General features: G+C 45.0%; 1 protein-coding gene across 5 annotated transcripts in view; it reads right to left on the reverse strand.

Annotated features, from left to right (window-relative positions):
- The window catches only part of Lrch1 (leucine rich repeats and calponin homology domain containing 1), a 189,620-nt gene that overhangs the window by 9,832 nt on the left and 161,472 nt on the right, over positions 1-18,316 (reverse strand). For all 5 annotated transcript variants that reach the window (XM_041666903.1, XM_041666887.1, XM_041666912.1 and 2 more), the window contains 3 exons: positions 12,718-12,827; positions 9,945-10,082; positions 5,921-5,998 (listed from right to left, as the gene is read on the reverse strand). In XM_041666903.1, the coding sequence (XP_041522837.1) occupies positions 5,921-5,998; positions 9,945-10,082; positions 12,718-12,827 (326 nt within the window). The remainder of the gene's footprint in view (positions 1-5,920; positions 5,999-9,944; positions 10,083-12,717; positions 12,828-18,316) is intronic.

Below are 18,316 nucleotides of genomic sequence, written 5' to 3' on the forward strand. Positions count from 1 at the left end.
TACCTTGCTGGAGGGTTAATCTTGTACTGTAGCTTCCTGGATAAGGACACCAATCCCAGTCAAAAGACTCATCTTGCCTACATCCTCAGAGTTCAGCCGATACCTCAGGTAACTTCCCAGATGGGCTGATGAGGATGGAAATCCTTCATGATGGCAAACATGCTCTGGTGTGGGAATTTCTTCTGTACGTGTGTTGCTTTTATTGGTTGATGAATAAAGCAGCACATATACAGAACGTCCCACATCGATGCTCTTAACAAAAAAAGAATCAATGCTTTTAAAGATTTACTCGAATGTTACGTGTGCATGTATGTACTGTGTTTGTGCGTCTGCATGCGTGTGTGCACGTGCAGTACCCACAGAGGCCAGAAGAGGCGCTAAATGCCCTGGAGTGAAACTTACAGGCTGCTCTAAGCTGTCCTGCATGGGTGCTGGGAGCAGAACTCAGGTTCTCCTGAAGAGCAGCAAGTGCTCTTAACCAATAAGCCATCTCTCCAGGCCCAACAAAAGATATTTTAAAATGAACAAATCATGTCAAATCCACCCAATCTCACATGCATTCTCAGTGGATCTCAAAGAACCAAGATAACATGAAGAGTCCGCCCAAGAATCAAAGCAGCCACATGTAAACTGGATCTTACTGGGGGCAGATGTTGGCCATGAACTAAGAGATGGGAACTATCTCTTTCCCATAGCAGAGATTTCCACTGCATTGAGAACATTCTGGGGCAGTGCTATATCTGACCAGGAAAGTATGAGAAAAGTCAACAGAAAACAGAGGCTTAAACACAAATTGAAACATGAGTTTCCCAGGGACCAGGGAAGCCTGAGAAAAGCAGACATGAGATGGAGGCTTAAACACAGCGCACATGTGACTTTCTCAGGGTATTTCCGTGGTAGAAGCCACCCACTCTGACAGGGGTGGTAACACACACTTATAATTCCAGCCCCTAAGAGCCCGAGAGTTTGGGGTCAGCCTGGGATACTTAACAGGACTCTGTCAAAAAAGAAAAAGAAAGAAAAAAAAAAAGCAAGCAGGAACACTGAGGAGCACCAGTGGTCAGCTTCCGAGCAGCAGTGGCAGAGGGTCAGACAGTTACGTCAGTGAGGCTGCGGACATGCTTGTGAGTGCGCTTTTGGGGACATAAAGGACATCTCACTAGGTCCTGGAAGCTAGATTTAATTAAAGCAGCTGAGGCCTAAAGGCTCAGACTATGATCATTTAAATTACAAGGTGACCTTTAAGAAAAACGGTCAGGACTAACTAAGCCGGGTTGTGAAGCCATGGCAACCGCTGTGTGTCACGTGGTGGGCTGCTGCAACCACCATAGAACTGGGTGCTGACTCGGTCCCACCTGACAACGCCAACAGCCAAAACACAGCTGCAGCCTTGGCGAGGCTAACCACGAAGGAAATTCCTGAGAGAAACTGGGATTTCCTGACCCTCTTTGCTTTCCCCAAATTGGCCTGTGGAGAGGAATTCTGAGCTTCCGGTACTCTCGGATCCCTGAGAATTAAATGAGAAAACACTACATTTGCAGAGACTAAACGCCCTCATTTTTCACAGATTACTTGTAATGAGTGAAAACATTTGCAAAACAGTTAATCCACTCAGAACCCTTCTGAGGCAAATGTTGATTTAATTTCCCATTACACGGAGAAAAAAAAAATCACAGCCAGCAGAGCCTAAGAAATCAGCTAAGATTAAACTCAAGAATGTGACTGAAATTGAAAATGAAGATTGACTTAGACGCTCCAAACACCAAGTGCTTACTAACAGGAAACAGAGACAAATTTGGATGTCTGCCTGTCTACAAAATAATAAGCAAACAAACAAATAAAAATTCTGAGGCAGTCTCATTGTAGCTTTCGCTGTAACTATGTATCCAACAGGCCTTGAACTCCGGGACCTGCCTGCCTCTGCCCAAATTACTTATCCTCCACCCAAAGTGCCCGCCCCTCCACTTTTACATTTTTATTACTACTATTTATGCCCAGGCTTTGCATATAGGAAAAATATGCAGTATCTGTCATTCTGACCGTGGCTTATTGATCAAAATGATGGTTTCCAGTTCCATCCGTTTTCTTGCACAATAATATTCTTTCACTCTATTGCGGGAGGAAAACTGCACAGTGCAGATGGTTCACTGTTTCCTCGTCCACTCATCTGGTGATGGCTAGCGAGGCTGATTCCAAGCCTGTCGACCGGAAACAGTGCTTCTACGGGTGTGTACGTATCTCCATGGGATGCTGGCCTGGATTCCTTTAACTGTGCACCCAGGAAAAGTAGAGCTGGGTCACATGGAAGTTCTTCAGGTTTCTGAGGAAATGCAATCTCGACCTCCACAGTCTCCGATGTAGCTAACATTTCCATCCGCGAGGACAGCACCCTCGCTAGCTTTTCTGTTCATTTGGTTTCTTGCCTTTTTCCTTTTCCTTTGAGTCAGGGTTTCTCTGTGTTTCTTGCTCTGTAGGCCAGGCTGACTTCAAACTCAGATCCGCCTGCCTCTGCGTCCCCAGTATTGGGATTAAAGGCGTGCGCCACCACCTCCTCGCACTTTCCTGTTTTCTTAATGATAGCCACTCCTGACATTGACCGTTTCATTTTAAAATCCCCTGATGGCTAAGAACAATAAACTTTTTCCCAGCTATTGATTAGACATTTGTATTTTTCCTGAGAACGGCCTCCTCCATTCATTTTATCTATTTATTCACAGAACTTCTTACTCTTTTAGTCTTTCTGTTGTTGAGTTCTTTCTGAATTCTGGCTATTAACCTTTGGGGCTGATATTGGCAAATGCTTTCTGTCCTTCCTTGGCTATGAAGAACCCTTTACTCAGATGAAATCCCATTGGTCAACTGTTGCTGTCCTAACTCGAACAACTGAAGTCCTATTCAGGGTCAGGGTCTACCCCTTCATCTTGAAAGGTTTTCCTCCAATGCTTTTGAATTTTCATGAAGACTTTTGATCCAGTTTTAACTGACTTCTACACAGTCTGAAAGAGGGGAATCTAGTTTTATTCTTCTACATGCCAATGTCTATTTTCCCCGACATTAAAAGAAAGACGTTCTATGATTATGATGACTTATTTAGAATTGGGTGAAAACTTCCCAGTGAACCACATAAGTATTTGCTGTATTATATTTTTGATTCTTCATCAGTGAGAGACTTCTCTCAGCCGGACAGACTGCTAGTTCTAAAGTAGCCTAGATGTGGAATGACAGCCAACCATGAACCTGCTACGTGCAAACCAGAGGACAGGATGGCCAAACTGACTCAGAAACAACAAAGGAAGCTCAGCTGTGTAAATGGCTTCATGGGCCCAAGACTTAACCAGACTCAGATTCTTGGCTGATACAAAGACTCTATCCCAAATGATTTAGGCACCCGCTGAGCACTGTCCTCAAGGCTAAGGTCAGAGATAGCTGCCAGTCTGACCAGCAGCCTCACACAGGGTACTACTGTTACCTGATACTGTCTACAGTTCTGAATCTCGCCTACCAAAGACACCATGTGTGCACAAGAGCCAGGCTGGAACCACTTACAGCAAGGAGTGGGCTTACCAGGCCAAGAGATGAGTTTTACCCACACCCTCCACTATTATCTAGTGAGCTGAAATGCTGCCTCACAACACCCCACATGGGCACACTTCCTGGATAGTTAATAGACCACCTCCTAGTTCTGAGGACCAACTGCTCAACTGTACATAAACACTTCACAAGCACTGCCAACTCTGGAGCAAGTATCTGAGATGGTACTGGTGGAGATTTCTTATAAAATGGAACAAATTATGAAGGTAAGAGCAATTTTAAAAATGCTCCCATCCCATCAACTGATTTTTGCATGCAATCATTGAACTGAGTCTGCCCAGCTCTGGCATCGCCCCTATGTACCTGATAAACTATACAAACTGTGCTGACTTTAGGCTGTAGTTCTGATTCTATCACAACACGGAACTAACACAGTCTTAGAGAACAGATAGACCTCACGTCACCTCTTTGAATGAAGCATTCCCTCATGCACTTGTGAGATGAAAACATTCTGTGTTGAGCAAACAGGAAGATTTGCTAATTACTTTCCAATCGAGAATTTCTGGTTTTCCAGTCAAGTGTGCCTTCTTATTTAACCTTCTCAGTAAAGAAGTTTAGTTGCTCATGTATTCTTTTCCTGGTAGTAGTGACCTAAGGGTAGCCTAAGAGACAAGAATGATCCCTCCTAACTCATCTGGGCCTTCCAACACACATGCAGTAACTTACATCTGCCATTGGCTTGAGAGTTCCGATTCACAGTGGGGAACTCTCAACTAGCCCATGGTAGAATCATATTATCAGACAAATTGTATTTTCACAAATATCTGAAGCCAAGAGTGTTTATGGGATATCCAAAGACACACAAACGACACAGACACAGAGTAACAGAGTTGAAAGCAGACCTGATGACGAAGATATTTAGGCAAGTAAACAAAACGAGATGTTGTTTCTCAGAAATGGCAGTGGTGACCTTCTTGGCACTGACACAGCTTGATAGAAGGACACTTTACAGTTTGCCTTTTCTCAAATAATCTGAGAATCCTTCTACTAACCTACCCTAAGCCAAAATAAGAGGGCGAAGTAAAGAAAAGTTGGGGCTAGGAGGAGAGGGGTGCAGTATACTTTGAAACTGATACACAAGCTCAGAGTCTCTCCTGAGAGTTTTGTTTTTTAACTGCTTGTTCTTTTTTTAAAGTTGCTTTATCCCTGTATCATTAAGAAACATTGAAGTCATAAGAAATGTAATTTCTACTTATCTCTGTTTACCATAATGATGAGGGACATCTTTTTTTTTTTTTTTTTTTTTTTTGAGACAAGGTTTCTCTGTAGCTTTGGATCCTGTCCTGGAACTAGCTCTTGTAAACCAGGCTGGCCTCGAACTCACAGAGATCCTCCTGCCTCTGCCTCCAGAGTGCTGGAGTTAAAGGCATGTACCACCACCACCCAGCAAGAGACATCTTAATTTGTGTGGCTGTTACCTAAATCCTGAAGTCACTTTATGTTAAGTTAAATATGGAAGGCTCTAAAACCCCCTAGCACCTTCCTGAGGATGCCTTTAGGGCTGAGCCTGGGATGGGAGGGTGGGGGGGGAGTAAACTGTATAATTAGTTGGGCCACAAAGACTTGCAAACTGGGCCTAAAGCAGACAGAAGGATAAAATGAAAATTTAAGTTGTTAGCCAACTACAAAGCCACACTCATTGTTATCACCAACAATAACAATAATTGCATTTTTAAGGAATATTAGTTTGACTCATCTCTTAAAATGCAGCCACTGGGAATGGAAGCCAGCCATTAATATGCCATCAGGGGTTTTGCCAAACAGCCCAGGCTAAGGAGCCCACGGGTTCTGACCTGCTGCTCTTAGCTACTCTATGGGTCTGGTCCTAGGCCACTCACTGTCTCAGCAATTCCTGCTAAGAAAATTTCTGATTTTTTTTATTTATTTGTTTATTATATATACACTTTCCAGGAGAAAGTGCCAGATCTCATTTCAGATGGTTGTGAGCCACCATGTGGTTGCTGGGAATTAAACTCAGGACCTCTGGAAGAGCAGCCAGTGCTCTTAACCGCTGAGCCATCTCTCCAGCCCCCAGAATTTCTGATTCTTATTAACTCTCTGATAGCCCTTTTCTTTCAAATCTGGAATTTTACATTTTAAAACAAATGATTCCCCCTTCTCCTTAGAACCAAACACACATGTAAAACCACGCTAATTTCATTGCAAGAAAACAATTTCCGTTCAAAATGTGTCACTTAGTCAAGATTATTTCTTGAAACTTAAAAAAAAAAAAGATGTGAAACAAAAACAAGATGTCTATTCAACGGTTCAAACAGCTATAATGACATTTTGATCAAGACGTGGCCATTTGAACTAAGTCTGGTGTTACCTCGGGAACGCCAAGTTTTCTGCAAGCTTCCAGGAAGTTTTCCACGTTCCTCCTGCACTTGGCCATGCTGAGTTTGGGCTGGAAATGCAAACATACAAAAACAACAGAGTATTAAGATAAGACGCGATCCAGAAACATCCATCTAGAGACAAAAAACTTACTAGTGTGGGTCATATTCTTGGACTGTGTATGCAAACACAGACATTTATATGTGCTTGGTAGAGAGAGATTTAGAGAGACACAAGTACGCAGTGCTGATGACATGGATGTATGCCAGCTGCTCACACATCTGCGTATGTGCACACAAAAAACTCACATCATACAGTTGGAGAGACCATTTTAGTTCACCTAAAAATATACCACAAACATCAGCTTTCTCCAACAACAAACGTCTTTCTATACTAAGGGTTAAAAATCCATGAGGCTGTCACCTCACCAAACAAACAAACAAAAAGTTGAATTACAAAGACACATAAGAGGTAAATAGCATTAAAAACGGCAGATTTAACCCAAAACTTCACTGCTGCACTGACCTTCACTGCAGTGACGTGGAAAGCACGGATGGATTCATACAGGAAAAAAAAAATGATGATAAAATTTTCAACACTTCTTAGCATTTTTTAAAAAAATATTCCACTACTAATTTCCTTAAAAAGGAAAGCAGAAAGTATGGCTGAAACAGCCTGGCTGAGAGGCTAAACAAGCACTGTCCGTCGTGGTGGAAGAGGAAGTCCTCTCACAAGTACCCCAGACAAACACAGGATAGCTGTGCACAGCCACACAGACAGGGGGAGCAGACAGAACTCAGGGAATAGAGAAGTACGGATTCTAGAGGAAGTGAGGTGCCAGAAGCATCCTGTGGTCCCACAGGTCCACTGCCACCATCCTGTACTCCTAGTTCAGGGACAGTTCTGTAGCGGTGTAAGGTTAAAAGTTCAGCCTCACCACTGGTAATCAAAACTCCCATTAATCACACCAAGTGGTATGCCAATGTTTTGCTTACAGCCTGGAAAAACTGAAGACGTGAATTTTTCTCCTCCTGAAGCAATCTTTACTGTGTTGAGAATGGCAATGACTCTACCCATACTACCTTCCCTGAGCTTGGCATTACAAAACCATACACCATGGGCTCATAAAATGGAAAGATCTGAACTCTTAATGCTTGCAGTAGCACGGTCAGAACTCAGCATTGCTGACGATGCAGATGCAACCATACTGGTTGTCTATTCTACCCATGCTGCATTTGCTGCTGAAGGCGCAACAGTGGAACAAAAGGACACAAACCTTAGGCCACACAGCTCTAGCGTAGCTGGAGACAACAGCCAAAAGAAAGGGTAGAGTGACATGGGGGAGTTATTTCCGGTGATGTGATTGCAGTGAGGGAGACACAAAGGAACCACATTCTCCTGTGTCAGAGCAGGAACTGTGGTGGGCACCAGGGGTCCAGGTTCTACAGCTACAGCAGGGCTGGGCCCATCCAAAACTGCTTGAGGGGCTGGCAAGATGGCTTAGTAGGTAAAGGCACCTGCATCCAAGCCTAATGACCTGAGTTCAATTCCAGGACTCGCAGTAGGAGACGATAACCCACTCCTGTAAGTTATCCCGTGATCTCTATATAACCACTGTGGCATATACATGTCTATACACACGCATGCACACGCACACATGTATACACACACACACACACACACACACACACACACACACCCTAACTTTAAAAATAAAAACACTTCAAGCAGACCACAGGAGAATTTCTGGGCATTTAGAAGTGAGCTGCAACAAACAGACCCCTGCAGCTGATGGTAAGAAGGGTGATGAAGAAGGATCTGGTGCAGACAATTTAGGTTCCCATAGATTTTAAATATATAGAGAGTATATAAGATCATAATTCAAAACACAAATGTATGGAGCATGTTAAAGACAGAAGAACAGTGTTTTCTGCTATTTTCTCCTACCAACCACTGTTTCCTATGTGTTTTCAATTTAAAAAGTTATTAAAATGAAAAGATCTCTTTAAAAGTATGGTGTTTTTCCTGAAACATAAATAAAAGTGTAAGGGTTCACGATTCTTAACGTCTCCTGACACCTTGCAAGGTGACAGTGCACATTCTGCTGGGAAGCCAGAGAACCCAGCGTGTCTCAGAAAACTGACAGTTGGGCACACAGCCCACCCAGTGTCATGGGGAATTGGCTTAGTGGCTAAGAGAGGATCCAAGTGCAGTTCCTAGCACTCATGGCTGCCAACTCCAGCTCCAGGGGATCCCATGCCTGAGGAGGAAGCCAGAAGAGGGCATTGGATCCTCCGGAGCTGGCTGAGGGGGTAAAAAAAAAAAAAAAAAAAGTGGCCATATTTTTGAAAGGAAAAAGCAGAGTCAACATTATAGAAAAGAAGCTGACAGCTAAAATGAGACAATCAGCTACTCTCTGCTGCCAGAACAAAACAGAGCAGAATAAACAAAACAGAGTAGAATAAAAACTGTCCTAGCGAGAGCTCCCTGAAGCGGAGGGCAGGGGTTTCAACAAGTGGTCACCTGACACACTGATTACGTGGTCGAAATTGCACCTTGAGACGAGTGGCTCACCTATATATAAACAGGGACGGTGGCGGTGGCTCATTTATGGGACTTGTCTCTCCAGTACCTCACATCATCCTCTCAGGAGCAGGTCTATTTCAGAGACAGGTGTGTAGTAATAAGAAGCGGCGGGGCTGCCTCCCCGGCACCCCGGCTGCCTGCTCGGCTTATGCCCCGAAATAACAACACACAAACTGTATTCATTTAAACACTGCTTGGCCCTTTAGCTCTAGCCCTTACTGGCTAATTCTGATATCCCGATCAACCCATCTCTAATAATCTGTGAGAACCGGTCTTACCGGGAAGATTCTAGCCTAGTCCATCCTGGGTCGGAGCTTCATGGCATGTGTCTGCCCGGGAGCAGGGCATGGTGTCTCTGCTCCAGGGAGCAGAGCTGTCACTTCCTCTTCCTCCCAGCGTTCTGTTCTGTTTACTCCTCCCACCTATCATCTAACCAATAAAATGGGCCAAGGCAGTTCCTTTATTAGCCAATGACCTTCCTCCATCACGGGTGTATCAAGCTAAAGACAGGATGCGACCTGCCCAAAGCTTTCAGACACAGATCTGGAATCCATGGTTGCCTTTTCACCCCTGAGCTCCTCAACTTTCCCCAATACACCCAATCTGTGGACATAAACTCTTTCTGCTCTTATCTGTATAACCCTATGTGGACTTCACAGATGATCCTATTTCTGATTTGCCCGCTCTTGCAGGCTGGATCACAAACTGCCCCTGTAGCTTTCTCCCACCTGTCCCAGGCGCTGTGACATCTAGGACAAGAGTCAGGGCTAGGATACAGCTCACTGGGAAAGCACCTGCATGGCAGACAGAGGCTCTGGGTCTGATTCCTGGCAGAGGAAGGAGAGGAAGGAAGATGGGAAAGGAGGAGAAAAAGCAGCCGAGTGGTGCCTGGTGCCGGGATTGGTCGGTGATTCAGGATGCTTTCTTTGTTCACGTATCTCCATAAGCACTACAAGATCCCCAATGATGAACAGAGATCTGTCAAGCACTGGGGAAGTTGAGGCTGGAGGGCTCGGCTTGGGCTAGCTAGTGAAGCCCTACTGAGAAAAAAAGCATGAGAGAGACCACTAAGAAAAAGCCTTCAACCAGACAGCCTTCTGAAGAGGTACCTCGCAGTTTAAATACCCTTTTGTGAGGGTCAAATCTGTGCTCTATGGCTTTAAACCAGCACATTGATCCATAACTTCTTTAGACTCCACATGTGAGACAGCTATTTCCTGTCTTTCCCATACATGTTTTGTTAACAGCCTCCCTTTACTGAAAGTGCTGCTTTCTCCAACTCCTTGCTTCACACCGTTCTTCTGGTTGTATGGGGCCCAACGGAAGGGTTCCGGGCAGACTCCTGGAGATCCCACTAGCATCTTTAACCAACAACTCCATGCAAAGAGAGCCTGTCTAATGCCAGTTTCCCTCTCTCTGGCCTTACTTACAACTGCGGGTGAGGGGACATGGATGCTGGCGACAGACCGCGGGCGGATGTGGTTGGCCAGGTGGCAGAGCACGACGCCGTCCATGAGTGCGGCTCCGAGGTCTTCATGGAGGGTCACTTTCAACCTCATTTCGATGCTCTGGGGGTAGAAAGCAGAAAGAGCCAGTTGCTATGGGCACCAAAGCAAATGTAGTGCTAAACACAGCTGGATATATGAACTGGAACACTCTTCTCAATGGGGATACAAGGGTAAGAATTCTGGAGGTAGGGAGGTGGCACTCAAGGGTGAGTGAAGGGTTTGCAAGGACCCAAGCTTGGTACCAGAATCCAGAGAGTCTGGTATGGTAATCTATGCCTGTAATTCCAGCAATGGGGAGGTGAAATCGGGAGGGTCCCTGAGGTTACCTAGCCAGCCAGTCTAGTCAGCAAGGTTCAGGTCAGTGAGAGAGAGACCCTGACTCAGACACAAAAATGTAGATGGCAGCTGAGGTCATGTCCGGGCCACCACACACACACACACACACGCATACTCACATGCACAGACATACATACACACTCCAGGCACAGAGAGACTGTTTGGAAAACACTCATGCTAAATATTTTCAAACATTTTTTTAAAACCCTCTGTATAAAGACAGATTCAGTTGTCCTGATATGGTTTAATTAAAACTGCAGTAATAAGAAAATCCTTTTGTACCTTGTTTCTGAGACAGAGGCACATGTAACCCAGGCTAGAATCAAACTCTCTGTGTAGCTGAGGATGACCCTGAGCTCCTAGTCCCCCTGCCTCCACATCCTCAGGACTGGAATTAGCCACCTGTGTGACCACACCTGGAATCACTTCAGTTCAGTATGTTCCTAGCTTTGGTTATGAGAATGTAAAAACAGAATGAACGGATTGATAAAGACCAAATCTGGCTAGCTCTTTGTATTGTGTTGTGAGATTCAGGTTTACTTAAAACTCGGATTTAGACAGATCTGTTTAAGGATACTAGTCTGATATAAAATCAAAGACTCCCACCATGTTATGGCGAGACTAACGTAGAGGTCTAAGTTTTCCACTTGGCCTCAAGGCAGCAGGCAGGATGGTGGTGGTTGTCCTCTGGCGGGGTTCCAGAGGAATGACCCAGGCTCCACACGGGTCTCCCCTGACTCTGTGAGAGCAGACAGGCTCCTTACTAGTGAGGGTAAATTTCTGGTTTCTACCTTGGCTTTTCTGATACCACTCCCACAGGATGGTCTCTGACTTGGCCCTTGCCAGTAGGGCACGGGTGGACTAGCATCTTTTCTCTGATGTCCAGAGCGAGTAGAACACCAATAGTTTGAACGTTCTCTGTCTTGCAAGACCACTCACTCTCCAGTTGTCTGGATAGAGGACACAAGCTTTCAATGTGTGTGCATTAGTGTCTCTGGCTCCAGAGAGACTTGAGGTGAGACAAAAATCCATGGAGGTCAAGGCCATGTTATTCTTCAAGTTCCATGCCTGGCCCTGCAGGGTACTTAGCTTGTGCAGGTGTGCTTACTGGAAGGATGGGGATGGGTGGGACTAGTCTATCCTCTAGCAAGAAATCAACTTTAAACCCTGAGAAAAAGCTGCTGCTAAGGCAGAAGCTCTTTGGAACTGAGTAACTTGCAATGAGTGAAAACTGGAAGGAGCTCATGAAGCTGGACATGCAGAACAGATCTGTGTGTAGGCACTGTGTGTGTGTGTGGTGTGTGTGCATGTGTATGTGTGGTATATGTATATAAATGCATATATATGTGCAGATGTGTGGTATGCGTATGTATATGTGTGTGTGTATGTGTGTAAGCACCATGTATGTGTGTATGGTGTACATATATGGGTATACATGGGTATGCATGCACATGCATGTAAGAAGATTAGTTGTCAGTTTTAGGGTTCTTCCTCACTCTCTCCTTTATTTTTGGAAACAGAAATGCTTACTTTTACCTGGATTTCACCAACTAACCCCAGGGATCCACTTATCTATGCCTTCCCAAAGCTGGTGTAGATGTTTGGATGAGAACGGACCCCATGCTTGATTTCCAGTTGGTGAAACTGTTTGGAAAGGCTTGAGAAGGTGTGTCACTGGGGAGAGGGCTTTTGTCAGAGAAAGGAGAGGTTTCAACATAAAATCTGCAGCCTCTCAGAAGAAGCCTTCTCACCCTCTGCGGCCCTCACCATAATAGGTCTGTTTGAATGAGTAACTTACAGACCATCTTCCACAGCTGACACCAGCTTCTTTCTTGGTGATGGGACTGTTAGTATCTTAAACAAATGTATCATTTTCCTATGTAGACACAAAGACTTTCAGGGTGCCCATGAGGTTCCACAGCACTGTGAACGAACACACATTCCCAGTCCCCACCATTATGAAGCTGAAAGTCTTGGACGGCATTCAGGCAAGCCTTCACCTTCAACAGCAATTCAAATGGTTTGCTTATTACAGGGTGGATTTCAAAGCTCTGACTGGTTTGGAATACAAACTTCAGAATACTACGTACATGCCTTTAAACTAGCAAAATATTACTATTAGGCAAATAAACAACAGGCATTCTTTCACAAGACTGTGAAACTCACTGCAGGTCTTTAGTATAAGCAGAAACTGAAACTCAAGGCTAAGTGACTCACGCAGTAACAAACAGTCCAGCAGGGACCGATCTAGCTGGATCTGTAACTGGGATGTGTGCAATGCTTCGGGAAGGCGTTGGCCACACACAGAATGCTGCCGGGACTGTGACCGGCGCGCTCAGTCACGTGCCACCCCCAGTACCTCGCGGAGCTGCTCCACCAGCTCCTTTTCTTCTCTCATCTGCTCCATCTTCCTCCGAATCGTGAACTGTGGGTCGATGGATTCCAGGTTTCTCTGAGGTCTTAGAAACACTGCAACAGAGATGGGGGGGAAAAGATCAATCCATGTTGCTACACAGGACTAGTCCTAGTACAACTAAATAAATTATTTATTTATCCCAAAGTATCAATCAATCACAGAAGCAAGGATCACTGCTAAGGTTTGATGTGCGTAATCAAAAGGAAATTATCTCGAGCTATGGTTCCAGGTTGTGTGGACAGCAAAGCTGCCTTGTGGCGACTGACTGAATAAACCAGAGGGGGGATGGGTCTCATGGGGTTGGGAGGAGAACACGCCATCACCCACACCTCTCACTTCTCCTGTTTCTTCCATTTTAATTGATATTCTAATCATACATTTTATCTTTTTTAAATCTAAGTAATTTAGATCAAAAAAGAAAATACTAGAATTGTTTTATATGTTAAAGATAGGTGTAGAGAACTGTTCTTGTTAGCTTCACATTTAATAAGCCTCTATCAAGAACTAGGTAATGACATGAGGGACAATATATTTGAGAATGGAATGGAAAAATTCTTCTGTCTGTCCTATCACCTGGGTGTTCAAAGAGTCAGCTCTTTACAGATGTGCTTGGATTAATGTCGTAAAGACTGGCGGAACTACAGGCGGCTTCATCACCGCTGGCTCAGGGACCTTGGACTTCCTATCAGAGCAGAAGTTGAAACCAGTGCTTGCTCTGGAGCAGTTCAGAAAATCCATACTCTTGAGGCTGAAAAGACAGCTCAGCAGGTAAGAGCACTGTCTGTTCAACTCCAACCCCAACAAGGTGGCTCACAATTAATTGTCTGTTCCTCCAGAGGACCCAGGTTCAACTCCAGCCCCCACATGGTGGCTCACAATTGTCTGTGACTCCAGTTCCAGAGGACCTGAAGCCCTCTTCTGGCCTCTGAGGGCATCAGAGATGTAGATGGTAAAGAGACATACATGAAAGACAAAACATCCATGTGCATAAAATAAAAATAAATAAATCTTTTTTTTTTAAAGTTAACAAAAAAGGAAAATGTATAACTCTCCTGGGCTGAATGTGTAGTTTGTTCAGCATATATGAAGTCCTGGGTTCAGACCCTAGCAGTGTATAGAACAGAACAGAGTGAACAGACAACGGGGTAAAAAAACTCATAAAAATCAAATGCACTAAACTTCTCGGAGATAACAACAGTTGAGATGATTAAAATACATTCCACATATGACTCTCCACCATCTCTGCACCTGTGGAGGAATGTTGGAAACAGGACTTCTAAGAGAAAAGTGGATCAGGAAGGCCGTGTTTGTGAGGCCATTTTTGCTGGCTTCTAAGGAGGTCTCAGGAACCAATGAGAGCACAGCTCTTCTAGAAATTGAAGTTGTGCATGCCAGAGCTGAAACTGAACTCTTCTTAGGCAAGAGATGTGTGTAGAGAGAAAAAGAACAACCTAGAGACTCCTGGAGGCAAACTGAACAAAACCAGAATATTCTGGGGAAAGATAACTCTGGCCCCTGGAAACAGTGACCTGGTTCAAGCCAAATTCCAAAGCAAGCTATTTGCAAAGGCCAGTGGACATGAAATCTGTGTGATGCTGTACCTCTTCCAGGTTGAAGCGAATGGAAAGTACATAAATAAAAGTGGATTTGCTGCCTTATAAAAATAGTCTACATGTGAAGAATTTAGTGGCCAGGCATTTAATCCCAGCACTTGTAAGAGGCAGATGGATCTCTGTGAGTTAGTGACCAGCTTGGTCTATATAGCGAGTCACATGCCAGCCAGAGCTAGACAGTGAGGTCCTGTCTCAAACAAGGATTTGGGGGGGGGGGGGTGATTGTAGCAGGTTAATTAAGTTTTTCTTACTAGAGATTTTTTTAGCCTGGAGACACAAAGCTGTTGGGGGCAGGATGATCTGGTTCTCTCGGTGTGGACTTTTAGATTTGGCTGGGAGGTGGTGGCAGGGCTGACACAGTCAGGACAGTTTGGGCAGAGAATTCCCACGTCAGAAGTCACCACCGTCTAGCAAGTGACAGGGACACCGCAACCGCAGTAGTTCCACCCTCTGTCCTTCAAACAGCGCTGGATACAGGGAGTCTACAGCCATTCTGTCATTGCCTACAAGGTCACTTTAGAAATGGCCTCAGCTCGTTACACTTTAAAACTTAAATACGGCTGGCAAACACAACACCTGTGGGGGAACTGTGTGTTCTTGATGGACATAAATATGGAGTTCTGTGAGACCGTATCCATCTGAAGCCTCCAGTTCTTGTCCTACATGAGTCCAGAGATGCCAGAAGCAGCACTGAGATGCTTGGGTAGATGAGAAGTTTGACACAATCTTTGATTTAGTTCGTGGAGAATAAGGCCGACCTAGTGCGTACAAGGCTTTCTGGAATGGCAGAATGGAGCCTGTGCCCTAGACTTACAAGGGAAGCAAACTGAGAAGTCCCTGGTAAAAGAAGGCGTGTCACAGGAGTCTCTGAAGTAAGACCAATTGGAAGGGAAGGAGGGAGGGAGGGAGGGAAGGAGGGAGGGAGGGAGGGAGGGAGGGGGGGAAAAAGAGAAAGAAAGCCAAAGCTAGCAAAAGAAGGATAAAGTGATCCAGTCGGTGGGGGGGGGGGGGGGGGAGTTACAAAAGAAAGCGAGGGCAAGTTGGCAAATTAGAAGCAATGGAAGCAGAGCCATGGGAAGAGAAAAGCAGCGTAAACCCTAAAAGCAACTTCATGTCGCAGAGATGTTAACCGAATTTACCAAAAAAGTCAAGGAATGTGGACGGAGCTTGGTAATGCACCCATATGTCACCAAGGGGCGCCTCGACCCCACTCCAACAGGCCTACTGTTTGCTGTGGAGGTCATTTCCCTTCTGCACTTATTCCTGGGTAAATCTTATCTAATCCGACCTGCTAGATATTTTCAATATGTTTTTATTGGGCGATTCCATTGTGAATATGGAAATCTGAGGAAGTTGAGTGAACTGTGAACTCTGGCTTCACTGCACACAACCCAAGCATCTGTGCTGGCGGAGCCTGCGAGGGATGCTGGGGTCATGCGATGAGGTCTGCCTTTTCATTCCCTGACATGCCTGCTTATCTTACATTCCTGGGCCTCTTCAAGGCAAAACCTGCACAACGGGGTGTTAGTTCTGTGAACAGCCAGCAATCAAAAAAAAAAAAAAAAGTATTTCAACTGTAGCTTACAGTTTTAAACAAATGCTTCAAATGTACATATACTATTGGATTAAAGGTGTGCGCCACCACCGCCTGACTGAAGAGAAAGTTCTAAACACAGGCCTGTGGAGGATGGGGAGGTATGCGTATAAAGGATTCCACTGATCTTTCCACTCTGTGGTTCAGTCACTGCCTCTTCACCTTCTCCTCACAGTCGCTGCTTCCTGTGCACATCCAAAGACGTTTGTCTGCATCTCTTAGCACCCATCACTGTGTATTACTGCATGCTATATGCGACTCCGGAAGAGCCGGTGGCGTGCTCTACTGCACCCCACAAAGCAGTGCCGGCACAGGCTTGTTGGTGAGCAAAGGAAACAAGTGTTTCAGGTCTCTCAGGAAGGAGGGATGCACCTGGAGATACCTTTGCAGAAATGACCTCGTCCTGATGACTAGCTTCTCTAGTTTTCCTCTCACAGAACGACACCAAATTACTTTCCAGGTCTGAACACATTAACCTCCAAAATAAAAGTCACACAACAGCGACGCCAGTGATCACCTAAGGTCTCTGAATCTGGGAACCAGACTTTCTAATCTGAATCCAGAGCTGAAAGTCACTAAGGAACCTCCCACACCCAGGGGTACACTGTCCTCACAATGAGATGGAGATGTCTGCAAACTGGCCAGAGATGGTTGGCCACTCACTCGCCCTTATGTGAAGATCAATTTTAAATAAGTTGATGATGGAGGAAGGTCATTGGCTAATAAAGGAACTGCCCTGGCCCATTTTATTGGTTAGAGGATAGGTGGGAGGAGTAAACAGAACAAAATGCTGGGAGGAAGAGGAAGTGAGGTCAGAGTCTCGACAGCTGTCCTCTCGGGAGCAGACGCCTGAGAAAGACGCCATGCTCCTGGCTCCTGGGCAGACGCATGCTAAGAAGCTCCGACCCAGGATGGACATAGGCTAGAATCTTCCCGGTAAGCGCACCTAGGGGCGCAACACAGATGATTAGAAATGGGCTAAATTAATATGTGAGAATTAGCCTAGAAGAGAATGGGCCAAGCAGTGTTTAAAAGAATACAGTGTCCGTGTAATTATTTCGGGGCATAAGCTAGCAGGGCAGGCGGATGGGGTGTTGGGGACGCAGCCCCGCCGCCGCCCTTATTACTTCAAGATGAAATTAGTAGAAGGCCAGGATGGGTCTCCAACTTCTACGGGAATGGGAAAAGGGAAGACTCAGCCACAGAAGAAGGCCTGACAGCTAAGGAGGAAGAAGAGGGTGAGTTCCCAGTAATGATCAGATAGAAGGAAAGCCACCCCAGCCGGTAGCAGAAGCAGGCAGGGTCACAGATGGACTTCCACACCATTTGTCCTGATCAGCAGACTGACTTCAGAATCTTTGGGTCTCCAGATGCCCAAGGTCTGTCCAGCCTGCTTGTCATGAAAACAAACAAACAAACAAACAAAAACAAACAAAAAAAACTCTTTGAAGAATATGTTACAAAGGAAATGGTGAATTTAAAATGAGCTCAGTTTTGAACAAAATGTTGGAAGGGACTTGAATAAAAGAATAAAAGGTTTTGTGTGGAAAGTGAGGCAATAAGCAAAGGGATGAATATTCCAAGTTTGCCAAAGTTAATAACCAAAAGTTACGTTATGGTAGTCTAAGCTAACATTTACAAGGCTGGACAACTATGGCGTCAGGTAATAAAGACACCGGAGAGACAGGCCTTTAAAGGTGGAAGGAAGCATTGCTGGACATGCCGAGAAGGCCTGGCGTAGAGCAGTTTGGCTCTATGGAAGCACTGAGAGCAACACAGAGAGCTTGCTGCCATGATCCTCCACTCCTCTACCACACGGCTTCTTCAGCTGAGCAAGAGCACACTACAGTCACAAGGCGAAGTCAAACACACAGGGAATGAAGATGTGTGCCACACTTGAGACAAATCAAATATCAAATAAAGAAAAATGAAAACCACATCTGACATGATTGCCCAATCCAGAGGAATACTTTTTGAAAACAATCCTTTTATCATTGCTGTGGTACTATGCGGTAAGTCGCTGGAGTTGTTACACACGGAGAAAAGGTCATGGAATAGATGAAATGCTATTTCATTTTTAGATGTTCATTACTGGCTGTCAGCACCTCAGAATCCCTAATAAAAAGAAGGCCTGGCCTACAGCCTTGCATAGCAGGTCCTTACTGGTGCAATGAATGTAGATTTGTCTGACAGAAGACACTCAAGAGTTAGGAAGGCTAATCCCGGTCTCACAGAGACATCCACACAACCTCTAGATATTCTGATAGTGATCGGTTCACATACCAGCAGAGAAATTTTGCTGTTTAAAAGTTTCAAATCTTTCCCAGACTTGGAA

Source organism: Microtus oregoni, unplaced genomic scaffold (genome assembly GCF_018167655.1).
Source record: "Microtus oregoni isolate MIOR12 unplaced genomic scaffold, Mior012 000001F_ref0000356, whole genome shotgun sequence".
NCBI lineage: Eukaryota > Metazoa > Chordata > Mammalia > Rodentia > Cricetidae > Microtus > Microtus oregoni.